The sequence below is a fragment of the Panthera pardus genome, unplaced genomic scaffold (genome assembly GCF_024362965.1).
Source record: "Panthera pardus isolate Hobbes unplaced genomic scaffold, ASM2436296v1 HiC_scaffold_27, whole genome shotgun sequence".
NCBI classification, from domain to species: Eukaryota; Metazoa; Chordata; class Mammalia; order Carnivora; family Felidae; genus Panthera; species Panthera pardus.
This window is the reverse complement of record NW_026526843.1, coordinates 70639926-70652538: the sequence shown is the minus strand read 5'-3', so window position 1 is coordinate 70652538 and position 12613 is coordinate 70639926. Positions and strand designations below refer to the sequence as shown.

At 40.6% G+C, this 12613-nt stretch overlaps 1 protein-coding gene across 8 annotated transcripts in view; it reads right to left on the bottom strand.

Annotated features, from left to right (window-relative positions):
* The window catches only part of OPHN1 (oligophrenin 1), a 532200-nt gene extending 520043 nt beyond the window's left edge, over positions 1 to 12157 (bottom strand). For 5 of the 8 annotated variants that reach the window (XR_002074899.2, XM_053891529.1, XM_053891530.1 and 2 more), the window contains exons 1-2: positions 12027 to 12135; positions 11277 to 11434 (exon numbers count right to left, since the gene is read on the bottom strand). Coding sequence is in view for 6 of the 8 variants with exons in the window: in XM_053891529.1 (XP_053747504.1) it covers positions 11277 to 11430 (154 nt within the window). In the remaining 2 variants the exon portion in view is untranslated. Of the gene's footprint in view, positions 1 to 11276; positions 11435 to 11574 lie in introns of those variants that run through there. The other 3 variants (XM_053891532.1, XM_053891531.1, XM_053891533.1) reach the window with 3 other exon arrangements.
* Between the last annotated feature and the right edge of the window lie 456 nt (positions 12158 to 12613).

Sequence of the window (12613 nt, the reverse complement as noted above, 5' to 3'; positions counted from 1 at the left end):
CTTTTTATTCTCACCATTTGTGTCTTTCAATCCAAAATGTGTCTCTTAAAGACTGTATGTATGTATATGTGTGTGTATGTATATATAAATATATATATGTACATATATATGCACATATATACACATATATACACACATATATATACGTACATATATATACACATACATATACATACATATGAGAGAGAGTACATGCACTAGTGGGGGAGAGGCACAGAAGGAGAGATAGAATCTGAAGTGGGCTCCATGCTCAGTGTGGAGCCCAAAGAGGGGTGCAATCCCACAACTCAGGGATAGTGACCTAAGCCAAAATCAAGAGTTGGATTTTCAACCGAGTCACGCAGACACCCAAGACAGTATATATTTTAATCAATTTATCCATTTTGCTAATCCCTGCCTTTCTATTGCAGTGCATTCCATTCACAATATAATCGCTGATAGGTAGGATTTATGTCTACCATTTATTTTATTTTCTATATGTCTTATCTTGTTTCCTCTATTCTTCCATTACTACCTTCTTCTGTGTTAAATAGATATTGTCTATTGTACTACTTTAATTCTCTTGTTGTTTCTTTCACTGTATTCTTTTAGTTATTTTGTTAGTGGCTGACCTCAGGATTACAATTACCATCTTAATTTAAGACAATCTAGTTCAGATTAGTTTTAACTTAATTAGAAAGTATGCAGAAACATGCTGCCAGTATAAATGTTTCCTCTCCCCTGCTTTGTGCTGTATTGTCATATGTGTTACATCTTTATATATCATTAGCTCATTGACATAGTTTTATAACTATTGCATTATGCAGTTGCCATTTAAATCAGGTAGGGAAGAAAAAGAGTTACTAAAAGACAGTGATACTGTCTTTTATATCTACATATATCATTAATTTACTGGTACTCTTCATATTTATTACAGATTTGAGTTATCATTTATCATTATTTCATTTCATCCCAAAGGACTCCCATTAGTATATCTTATAGGGCAGGTCTGCTAGTGACAAATTCTCAGTTTTTGTTTTTGTTTATCCCAGAATATCTTAATTTCTCCCTTGTGTTTTGAAGGATAAAGGATAGTTTTCATGAATACAGAATGCCTGGTTGCCATTATTTTTCTTTCAGCACGTTGAATATGTCAGCCCACTGCCTTCTGGTCCCCATGATTATTTATAAGTTAACTTTTAATATTATTAAGGATCCCATTTATCCAATGAGTTATTTTTCCCTTGCTTCTTTCAAGATTTGGTCTCTGGTTTTCATCTGTTTGAATATAATGTATCAGGTATGGCTCTCTTTGAGTTTATCCTACTTGGAGTTTTTTGAGCTTCCTGAATCTGGAGATTAGTGTTGTTCATCAAATTTATGAAGGTTTGGGTCATTATTTTTTCAAGTATTCTTTCTGCTCCTTTCAATCTATCTTCTCCTGGGACTTCCATTATGCATATGTTGTACACCTGATCATGTCCCACAGTTTCTGGGGTTCTGTTCATTTTTCTTCATTTGTTCCCATCTTTTGCTCAAACTGGATAATCTCAATTGACATATATTCAAGTTCTACTATCCTATTTTTTATGATTATGATTATGACTATAGCTCAAATCTGCTATAAAGCCTCTCTAGTGAATTTTTCATTTCATCTATTTTACTTTTCAATTCCAGAATCTCCTTGTTTTTTTTTTATAATTTTTATCTCTTTATAATAACTCTTTGGTGATACATTGTTCTCATGCATTTCTTTAATCTTTAGATATGGTTTCCTTTAGTTCTTTGACTATGTTTATATTAGCTGATTTAATATTTTTGTCTAAATTTTAACATTTAGGCCATATTAGGGACAGTCTATACTGATTGCTTTTTTCCTGCATATAGGCCATACATTTTTGTTTTGCATGCCTAATCATTTTTTTGTTGAAAATTGGGCATTTAACACAATCTACTATGGTACCTCTAGAAATCAGATCCTGACCCCTAGGATAGCAAAAGTTGCTATTGTTGTTTTGTTATCCTTGTTGTTGCTGCTGCTTTGTTTGGTGTCTTTCTTGAACTGATTATGTAATGTTTGTATTCCTTGCCACTGACATCTCTGCTTAGTTAGTTTAGTGGCCAGCTAGTGATTTTTCAGAGATCTTAAATTTCTTGAACCATTATGTCTTCCACCTTTTGCCAAGGGGCTCTATGTATATTTTGGGGCATTCCTTCAATACTCAGCCAGGCAGTTTACAACTCTGCTTCAAGTTCAGCCATTGGGAAGAAATTGGAGCCTTCTCAGGTCTTTTCTAGGCACATGCACAGCCCTGAGCATGCATGTGGCATTCTAGATTTCCAGGAATATGTCAGAGTTTTCCAAAGTCCCCGATGGGTATCTCATTCCCCATTTCTTCTTTTCATGTTTTTGGCCAGACTCTTGCTTACCCTACTGGTATTGCAGTCTCAGGCAGCTGTAACATAAAACACTCTGGGGATAGAACTTTGCACACCGAGCTAGCTATAAGTCAGGTAAAGTAAGGAGAAGCCCTGCAAATGTGGTTTTTCTAGGTAGCTTTGAAACAGGTTAAATAGTGGGTGTGTGAGTTTTTGAGGAGCTACAAACCCAGTCTTTTCTGACAGCACAGAGCCCAATGCAGGGCCTGAACCCACAAACTGAGATGATCTGAGCTAAAGTCAGACACTTAACCGACTGAGTCACCTAGGTGCCCCTCTGATGTCTTTAATCTACCATTCCCTCCAAACACAATCTTTACGAAATCTTACCCCAGTGTGGCTAGAAATGTGCCTACAATGAAACACACTCCTGAGGAAGCAGAAGTTAAAAGAAGCAATGGGGTAAAGTCTTTTTAAAGGATAAACAGCTACCTGTTGTTGCCTCTAGGGTGGAGAATGGGGGAATTGAGACATAAGAGGAGGGAGAACGTTTAGCCTTTTGTACCTTTTGAATTTTGTACCATGTTCATGTGTTATCTATCAAAGAAAAATTAATATACTTATAAAAGAAGAAGGAAATAGTAGGTACTTTAAATTTTCCCTAAAGTTCACATGAGATATACATACCCTGTCTGTTGCTGAGAAAATCTCCATTAACTTGAAGAGTCTGGCTCATTATCAGAACTATTAACTACCAATAGAGTAAAACAGGTAGCTTTGACTTCGGAGCTCTTCCTTTTCAGTTTATTCTTTTTCCTATGGATGGTTACATCCCTATGATCTAGCTCCCTTTTTTCCCCCCACAAAGCCCCTCTTTTTAACATGAAAGAATATTCATCATACCCTGAACTTCTTCACAGCTCTTCTCACAATTGTAATTAAATTATTTAAGTGAGTAATCAGATGTTTAATGTATGCTCCAAGAGGGAGAGCCCATAGCAGCCTTATCAACCATTATATTCCCAATTCCCAAGATAGTACCTGACACATATAGGTGCTTAGTAAATCCATGTTGAATTAAATTGAATTGACTTTATATTGTACAAGGCTTTAGCACTTGATGCAAGCCCAACAAAGCATCATGAGGACACTCTACCCCACTAGGAAAAAAAAAATCAACTCAAGATTTCCAGGGTGCTTTCCTGGTAAACCATATTTCTTTCTAGGTCTTCGTAGGCTTTAGAAATTTTCTGTAGTGGGGAGCCTAGGTGGTTCAGTCAGTTAAGTGTCCAATTCTTGATCTCAATTCAGTCATGATCTCACAGTTTTGGGTTTGTGCCCCATGCCAGGCTCTGCACTTACAACACATAGCCTGCTTGGAATTCTCTCTCCCTCTCTGCCCCAACCCCCCTCCAGCTCACTCTATCTCTGAAAATAAATAAACTTAAAAAAAACTCTAGAAATTTTTGTAGTAACTGATTAGAGAAACAGATGCTATATTAAACAAGTTTGAGGCTATGCTTTAAAAAGTAAGGCTACATTGGGGGCACCTGGGTGGCTCAGTTGGTTAAGCATCCGACTTCAGCTCAGGTCATGATATCATGGGTCATGAGTTCGAGCTCTCTGCTATTGGATCATCTGTCTCCCTCTCTCTCTCTGCCCCTCCCCTACTTGTGTGCTCTTTCTCTCTCTCTCAAATAAACATTTAAAATTTTAAAAAAATAAAAAATAAAAATAAAAAGTGAGGCTATAAAAATGAAGCTGAAAAGTAACTTCCCTTCATCACTATTAACTTTGATTGAAAACCCTTCCTTAACAAGCAAGTCAAGCCATAATGTTCCCTACCCCATGACAGTACCATTCCCCCTCCCCAGCACAAAAAATCTTATAAATGGTCACACTGCAAGGCTGATTTGGTTCGTTTTTCCACCCTACTCCCTACAGCACTACTAGTTCAACTACTTTAGACTTTGGAATCTAGTCTTCTGAGGACCCTCAGTGAACATGACAATAATGCCTCCACCAAATTCCCTTTGACACTGGTTAATATCTACTAACAGTAATATCATATGACATACCCATTACATTGATCTGACTTCGGAGAATATCTAACATAACCCCATGTGTTCCAAAGTACAAATACCACCAGCATAATGACAGGATATCTGCTGAGAATGTATATTACATCACCAACTCCTCCCTGCACACCATTACACTACACCCACCCCAAAGGGATTAAAAGCTTTGGTCACTCTCACTACAGAGCTATTCAGGACAGAACTAAAGGGCATCAGGTTGACATCTTTCAAGAAGCATTCATCAAGAAGATAATCAGAGGGCACCTGGGTGGCTCAGTCGGTTAAACATCTGACTTAGCTCAGGTCATGATCTCATGGTTCATGAGTTTGAGCCCCGCATCGTGCTCTGTGCTGACAGCTCAGAGGCTGGAGCCTGCTTTGAATTCTGTGTCTCCCTCTCTCTCTGCCCCTCCCCCACTCACACAGTCTCTACTTCAAAAATAAATATTTTAAAAAAAGAAGATAATCAGATAAGTTAACATGATTCAAGTCATCTATGCATACTGGACATTATCAGTTTGATTTTCCCCTTGCCTGCTCATCCAGAATAAAGATTATTTGGCTCTAAAATTTATAACAGAACCAATTTAGGTTGCTTGACTATTTGAGCAAGATAGGTACAGCCCAGAAAATAGAGAATGGTAAAACCAAGAGGAACTCTAAAGCTTACTGACCCAAACTCCAATTTTAAAAATGGGAAAACTCTGGCTCACAAAGCTAAAAACGTATTCAATGCCAAACAGCAAGCTAGTGACAGAGTTGGAACTAGCAACCAGGTTCTTTCTGTGTCAAGGTAGAGATGGCTCCACTAAGGATATTCAAGATCAAATTTGCCTCAAAGATGGAATCAACCCATCCTTCCAGTAAAGCACTTATCACATAGGTGCCCCAGTTGTCAAAGCAAGAGCTGAACAAGCACCCCCAAAAGGTTTACCTTACTATAAACAACTAAAACTCTTGTCTTTAAAAGTATAGGATATAAGAAAGTAATATTTTTTTTAATTTAAGACTAGGTTATAAAACCTATACAAATTATATTATTTATATTTATCAACCTAATGTACATTTTTAGTACAGAATGCATCTTTTGCATTCTTTTAAAACATAAGTTTTCATTAGTCCTAGACAGCCTATGTATGTGTGGTTGTACATGTATATGTGTGGGCTTAGGGAAATTATTTTTTTTTCTGACATCTGTTTTATATATACAAACATACATAAAGTATGTTATCCTTGGTTTTTGAAAGACTAATATTTTTGTTTAATTTTTTCTATTTAAATACTGACATGTACATTAAAATAATGTGAAAATTTACATAGGGATAAAATAACTTCCTATAATTGGGTTAGTCATTCCTTTCCTAAATGATTAAACTACAATATGCGATGCAAAAAAAAAAGTCATGGAATATTAGAGCTGAAAGTGAGCTTATAGGTCTCCTGCCCACCCCTACCTTTGTAAAGCTGCAGACCTGGGGCCCCAGCAAAATGACTTCCCAAGGTCACAGACCCCGCTGGTAAGAGAACCATACCCAACTATCTAGTCATCATGTCTAGAGTTTTTTCCCATTATACTATCATTCTGCCTCTGCTCATTTGCAAACAGTGGCCAGTAGTACTTCCTCAGAGAAGTCTCTATCTGGAGACTATTGTCTTTCATTTCCCTAGCCCATTAGTGTCCAGGACTCATAGACTAATAGAGCTAGATCATCTAGCTCTGGAGTTGCAACCTGATTAAATACAGGCTGTGGATGTATTTTATCACATTTTTTTTTTAAAAGAAGGTAAAGTCCATTTGAAAGGGGTGATATTTTACCCCAATCACTCCAGTCCTATTAACCCATGTCCAACAGCTTTATACTTTTCTGTTTTCTCCTTGGCCTCTGACCACATTTGAGCCTATGATCCCTGAATCCAGATCGGGCATAATTAACAGCACACCAAGGTAAATCTAGTTGATGGAAATGTGAAATATGGCATTATGTCCTACCATTAGCTATTATCAGTGCCTTACCAATAAAAATCCATTTGGGGTTTTTAGGTTAACTAGTCATATCAAAGGTCTGCCAACTACCACCAGTGAGACAAACACAACCTGCTGCCTATTTTTGTTTGCCCCCCCCCCCAGCTGAGCTGAGAATGATTTTTCTATTTTTAAACAGTTGAAAAATTCAAAAGAAGAATATTTCATGACATATGAAAATTAACTGAAATTCATGTATCAATGTCAATAAATAAAGTTGTATTAGAACACAACCATTTTCATTTCATGTACATATTATCTATGGTTGCTTTTTCATGACAATGGCAGTTAAGTAATTTCCACAGAAACTGTATGGCCTGCAAAGCCTAAAATATGACCCTTTACATGGGGTGCCTGGGTGGCTCAGTCAGTTGAGTGTCCGACGTTGGCTCAGGTCATCATCTCGAGGGTTGGGGGTTTGAGCCCCACATTGGGCTCTGTGCTGACAGCTCGGAGCCTGGAGCCTGCTTTGGATTCTGTGTCTCTCCCTCTCTCTCTCTTTCTCTCTCTCTCTTCTCTCTCCCTCTCTCAAAAATAAATAAGCATTAAAAAAATTTTTAGGGGCGCCTGGGTGGCTCAATCGGTTGGGCATCCAACTTCAGCTCAAGTCATGATCTCACAGTTCCTGAGTTCGAGCCCCACATCAGGCTTTGTGCTGACAACTCAGAGCCTGGAGTCTGCTTCAGAATCTGTGTCTCCCTCTCTCTCAGCCCCTCCCCCACTCTCACTCTGTCTCTCTCTCAAAAATAATGAACATTAAAAAAATTTTTTAATATTTTTTTTTCAAATATGGCCCTTTATAGAAGAGGCCTTCTGACCCCTGAGCTATATCAAAGAGAATTTAAAGCTGCCAATTAACTTCTAAAAGTCACAAATATTTGTGTGGAATTGCTTGCACCCTACATGTCACACTCAGATGAATCTTCCTAAAGCACAGCTCAAACCATGCCTCTCTCCTACCAAAAACATCTTTATGCTATCTACAAAGGAAAATCTGAAGTACTTAACAGGTTCCTTCACAGTCAAGTCCTCAACCTTCTATTCCAACCTCATCTCCCAAAACTCCTTCCTGCACCCTACATATTGCAGATGACTTGAATTATCTGCTGGCCCTTTACATTTTCTATATCATTCCTACTACAAGAAATCCTTGCCCTGAATACAGTGCAACACAGCAAAATAAGCAGGGCCTTTACAGTTAGGTCTGGGTTCTAATTCAGACTTTTGCCCCTTTTAGTTGAGAAAGTTACTTAATACCTCTGAACTTCAGTTTTCTCATCTATAAAATGGGAATATAATCCTTACCTCGTAAACTGTTATGATATTTTAATGCCTGGCACATGGGAACAGTTAAACAAGCAATAAGTGTTATTAATTCTGCTCAATTCCAATGCTACTTCCTCCTTTACTTTTCCTTGTCCTCCCACCAAGAAATAAGCTCTCCTGATAGTGTCATGTGCCACAGTAGCCACCTGTTCCACTCTTATGACTCTGATCCATATCCATGATATACATGATAGTGAACTCTACCCATGTCTTGTCTCTCCTACTAGTCTAGGAACTCTCTCATGGCAGAATCCATCTATGACTTACTCTGCCACACCTGTGATAGCACTGAGAACACTGGCTTGAATAAAGTATGGGCACAAGTATTTACTGAATGAATGGTATGTGTTCAGTGAACTATATATAGCATTTATTAAGTGTATTATATTGCATTGTGATATAAGAAGGAGCCACATCACTTGTTCTGAATAATACCTAGTGTGAGTGCTTAGAAAATATTCAAACATCAGGGACCAAACTCTCAACAGAAAAACAAAGGACAAACAGAAAAGCAGGAAATACATTCACCTTTCAGTGATGGTGTTTTTATTTTCCATTAGTTTATGTTATAATCATCATCTTGTACTCCAACAATTATAAATAGATCACATTTAAGGTGGGAAATAAACCACTTCCCCAAGGGAGAAACGGTGAGTATTTTTCATAACATCAATGACCTATGAGTACAAAAGTAAATGTAAATATTCAAAAGGGACCTACATTTAATGAATAAATCATCACAAACAGTTGTGACTAAAACCTCATCTGGAGCTCTGTACAAAATCAGACACAAGCAGAATAAACATAGAAATCAAGTTCCACCCAGGTTAACAACTCTAACAAAAACTGCAACTAGTTTTTGCAGCACAATGCACCAAGTTTCATTGGTTCCTAGGAACACTAGCCATTTGATTTGATAGTCAATTTAGTAAGTTAAATATAAAGGTGTCTATAATTCTTCATGACTTTAATGCCAGACTCCAACTGCCAAAACAAATCCCCACATATGAATACAAAATTAACTGCTGACATATGCCAATCAATGAAGGGAGTGACATTTTCCAATAAGATGACAGCAAAAAATATGCTTCCAACTACTTCTTATGCATTTCCCTTCAGAAACCTCATTAAAAATACACATTCACCAGCAGATACATTATTAGCCTAAAGACATGTTATCAACAACTTCCAATGCTTAGCTGTTTCCATTTACAAAACACTTTCATAATCTATTTACTCCCTTGAGTCTCACCACAACCCTGTGAAGTGGGTATAATTCCCCCCATTTAACAGATAAAGTCAGCAATTTGTACCATCTTATCCCAAGATGGTGAAGCCAGGTCTTCTAACTCCAGTTCCAGTGTTCTCTTTTCCTGTTTCCTCCACACAAAGCAAAAGCATATCTTTGTTTTGCTTCCCCACTTATTCTCAGAAAGCTAGCACAGTGTGAGGAAGTAGAGTGGGAGTATCAACATTACTGTGGTCAAGACAGCAGTAAACATCCCGCTTGTGCCTCTACCTAATCATGTTTTTAGAATCGTGCAACTTAAAGGAAAGAAATGGAGTGTGGGTTAGCTGCTTTGTTTTATTTCCTACCTGTCCTATTTTGGCTTTCTATGCATATTCACAAACAGAAAACCACCCTGAATATCCAGAAGCCCCATGGGCCAAAATGATTTCTTGGATCTTCTAACCATCTGCAAAAGTTTAGGCCTGCATAATTATTGGCTCTTACCACTCTTAGTCTCAGAAAAGAAGGAAGGAATAAAAACCATGACTTGCCTGTAGCTTACAAAAATTTGCCCTTCCTCAAATGTTTTATTGCACTGTTTGTTTTTTCTTGAAAATCTGAATCTCTCTGCTGTGCCTTAGCAGGTCACTTTTTAGCACAAACACTTTCTGTTTAGCATACACTTCTCAAAACCATCCCCTTCCTGGGGCTTATGACAAGCTACATTTGACTGCAGAGGCTACACCAAGCAGTTTATCACAGTAAGTAATTTTTTTTTAATCCAAATATTCTCCTCTTTCCTTTTCAATGAGCCCTCAACCTTTCTAACTACTTTTGTGGTATAACCTGCATACCTTTAACCTCTCAATAAATTTGATTAAGTGGCAACATACTCCAAAAGCTGGCCTAGAAGTCTCTAAGGATCAGTATTTCAAAATACCCCATCTTTAAGGTGCTGCCAAGAGTGTGCTCTTATTTAGACCACAATAGTACAAAGCATTAAATAATCAAGCTCAATCAAGTGACTGGCAGGAACTTGGACAATTCATATATTCTGACCAAATGTGCAGACAACACCAGCAGTGAAAGCGGACTCCCAGGAGCAAATCAGTAAGAGCTGCATAAAAAAGCAGTTACCACTGCCTTTCTCCCTGTTCTTCATTGGCTGTATTTGCCTCAAAGGAGGTCACCACACTGGACTTAGACACAGTCTTTTGGGGATAAATCCATTCAGAAAAAAGTTACAAATATACAGGACATATTTACAAGTAACTCTGACCAGTGACTTTATTTTTCGCAGTCATTTTTCAGCCAAGAAGGGAAAAAAATGATCACTCCACCCAATCACTGCCCTCCATTCTTCTGGGTACACTCTGGCACAAAAGGCTAGCTTGCTTGCACTCCTGTCAGGAATGTTTATTATTCTTTCTCTTACTCTAAGTCTTCTGCCAACTAGCAGAAATAAAAACTCCACAAGTAGGGAAAGGGGGTAGGGTCCCACAGCTGTCAGCTGTGACCGCTGGGAAAGCTAAGTTAGGTGAGGTTCCTGCAGACCAGTGGCTCTTAACCCTGGCCCTATAATATGCTCCCTGGGGGGGCTGGGATCCTTGTGTCAGGTGCTAGGCAGGTCTTTATTTCACCCCCAAGCAAAATGCAGTGGAATGTGAGGCCATCCAATAATTCTGAGCTTAGACTGACTTTGACCAAAACCTTAGCTCAGTAACTTAAAAAAAAAAAATCACTGGGGCAAAGGTGCTTTCCTTAGAAAACAAGTTGAGATAGGGAATTTTTTTCTGCCCCCATCTGTATCTGTAGCGACTAAGGGCTGGGACAAATCATTACTCAAGCTGCCGGCCTCAATCCCCTCCTCTCTAGGAGGTGCTAGGGGCAGTTCCTTGGTCAGCTTGGATGTCTCCTTACCCAAGACATGAGCACTAAACATGTCTGACACTACAGGCAAATTGCCCCCTCGGAACAACCTGCCAAGTAAGAATAGGTGCAGAGTAAGAGATTCCTTGGCACAGGTACAGATCCTGTCTTATAAAGTCAAGGCCACTAAAGGGAAAGGCCCAAAGTTCTAGTTACAGCCACCACCTTCCACTTCTGACCCCACTGCCAAAGTGTTCAGAAACCCATTCGCCTCAGAGAACAGGATTGGGAATCACCCTGAATCTTCCCTTTCCCTGTAGTGTCGAAGAGCTTAAAAGGCCAGAGTCACTGGCTCAAGGAAACGGCTCATCCATCGAAGCCTTCCACTTACTTCTCATTGCGCTGATAAGCGCGTTGCCATCTTTGATCACGTCCTTAATGAATTTATTGGTCCTCTCCAGCTCCAGCTCATAACACTTGAGCCTCTCGCGGAAATCAGGGCTGTCCAGGTAGCAGTCGCTGAACTCCAGCGGGGGATGCCCCATGGTTCTGATGGCGAGGGTTGAAAGAGAAGAAAGACACAAAGACCAAAAGCATCAGCGACACAGTAGAGGGGAGTAGATGGGAAGGATTGAGTGTGGGTCCCGCCTGGGAAATTCTTAGCCTCCCTCCCTCTGGAGGACAGGTACCTGTTCGGTTGAGATTCCCGGGTAGAGCCGGATGGCCTCTACCGGAAGCGGGAGGCCGGCAATTGCTTCAGGTGACACGCAAAGCAAACTAATGCGGTCCGACCCGGGCTGGGTTCTTCTGCCTAGCAAGCAGCATGCCCCCAAGGCATTGCCTCCCCAGACTGGCGGCCCAGCTTGCCCCCGGAGAGCAGCGGGATCCTTCCAGAGCAACTGCAAACGTGACACTTCTGCCCGCCCAGAGTGTAGGCTGTGGTGAGCGCTGGGGCTGGAACTCTCCTCTCCTCGCTCCTTGTTCCCGAGCTAGCTGAAGATTTCCTTTGCCGAGCTCCGCAGGCAGCCCTGATTGTACTGTCCCCTCCCCCTTCTTAAAGCCTGAGCTGCCGCCCAGCCCCAGCGAACCCTTGTGCCGAGCCTCAGCACTCGGGCTCCTTCTCCAACTGTTCTCCACGCACCCTGGGATTGCGTTACCAAAGTGTTCTTGCTCCCAAGAGTTCTTCCTGGTCCAAGGGAGCCGGCCTGCTGTCCTGTTAGTCCCCGGAGGGGTTAAGCCTAGGAGGCAATAAAACGTAGCCTTCCACCCTAGACACCCGAGAGGGAAGAGGAGGGCGATATCACTACGCACAATAGCTGCAGTAGCCCGGCGCTTCCCTACGGAAACTGGGGAGCCTTGGGCGCCCTGGGACTCCAGCTGGAAAGCGTGGCGGCCTGGGAGATGTAGTCTTTCCGTTTCTCGTCCCATGACTCCTCCCTGCGATCTCCCCACCACTCAGCCAGGGCGGCGGCTCTCAGAGCAAGACTTTCCCAGCCTGCCCCAGGCTCATTCCTCAAGCCCAGCCTCGAGGGGCAAGTGCGCCGCACTGGAGCTTCTAAGTGGAAAGTTTCCAAAAAGAGCGAGAGAACAGGGAGGCATCAATGGTGGGAGGCCATCTCTCACTTCCCATTACTTGGCTGTATTTTTTTTTTCCTTGCTCTTTCCACCCTCCCTCTGAGGAAGCAAGTTCTTTTCCTCTTCCCTTGCCCATTTTTCCTGGTTCTAGTG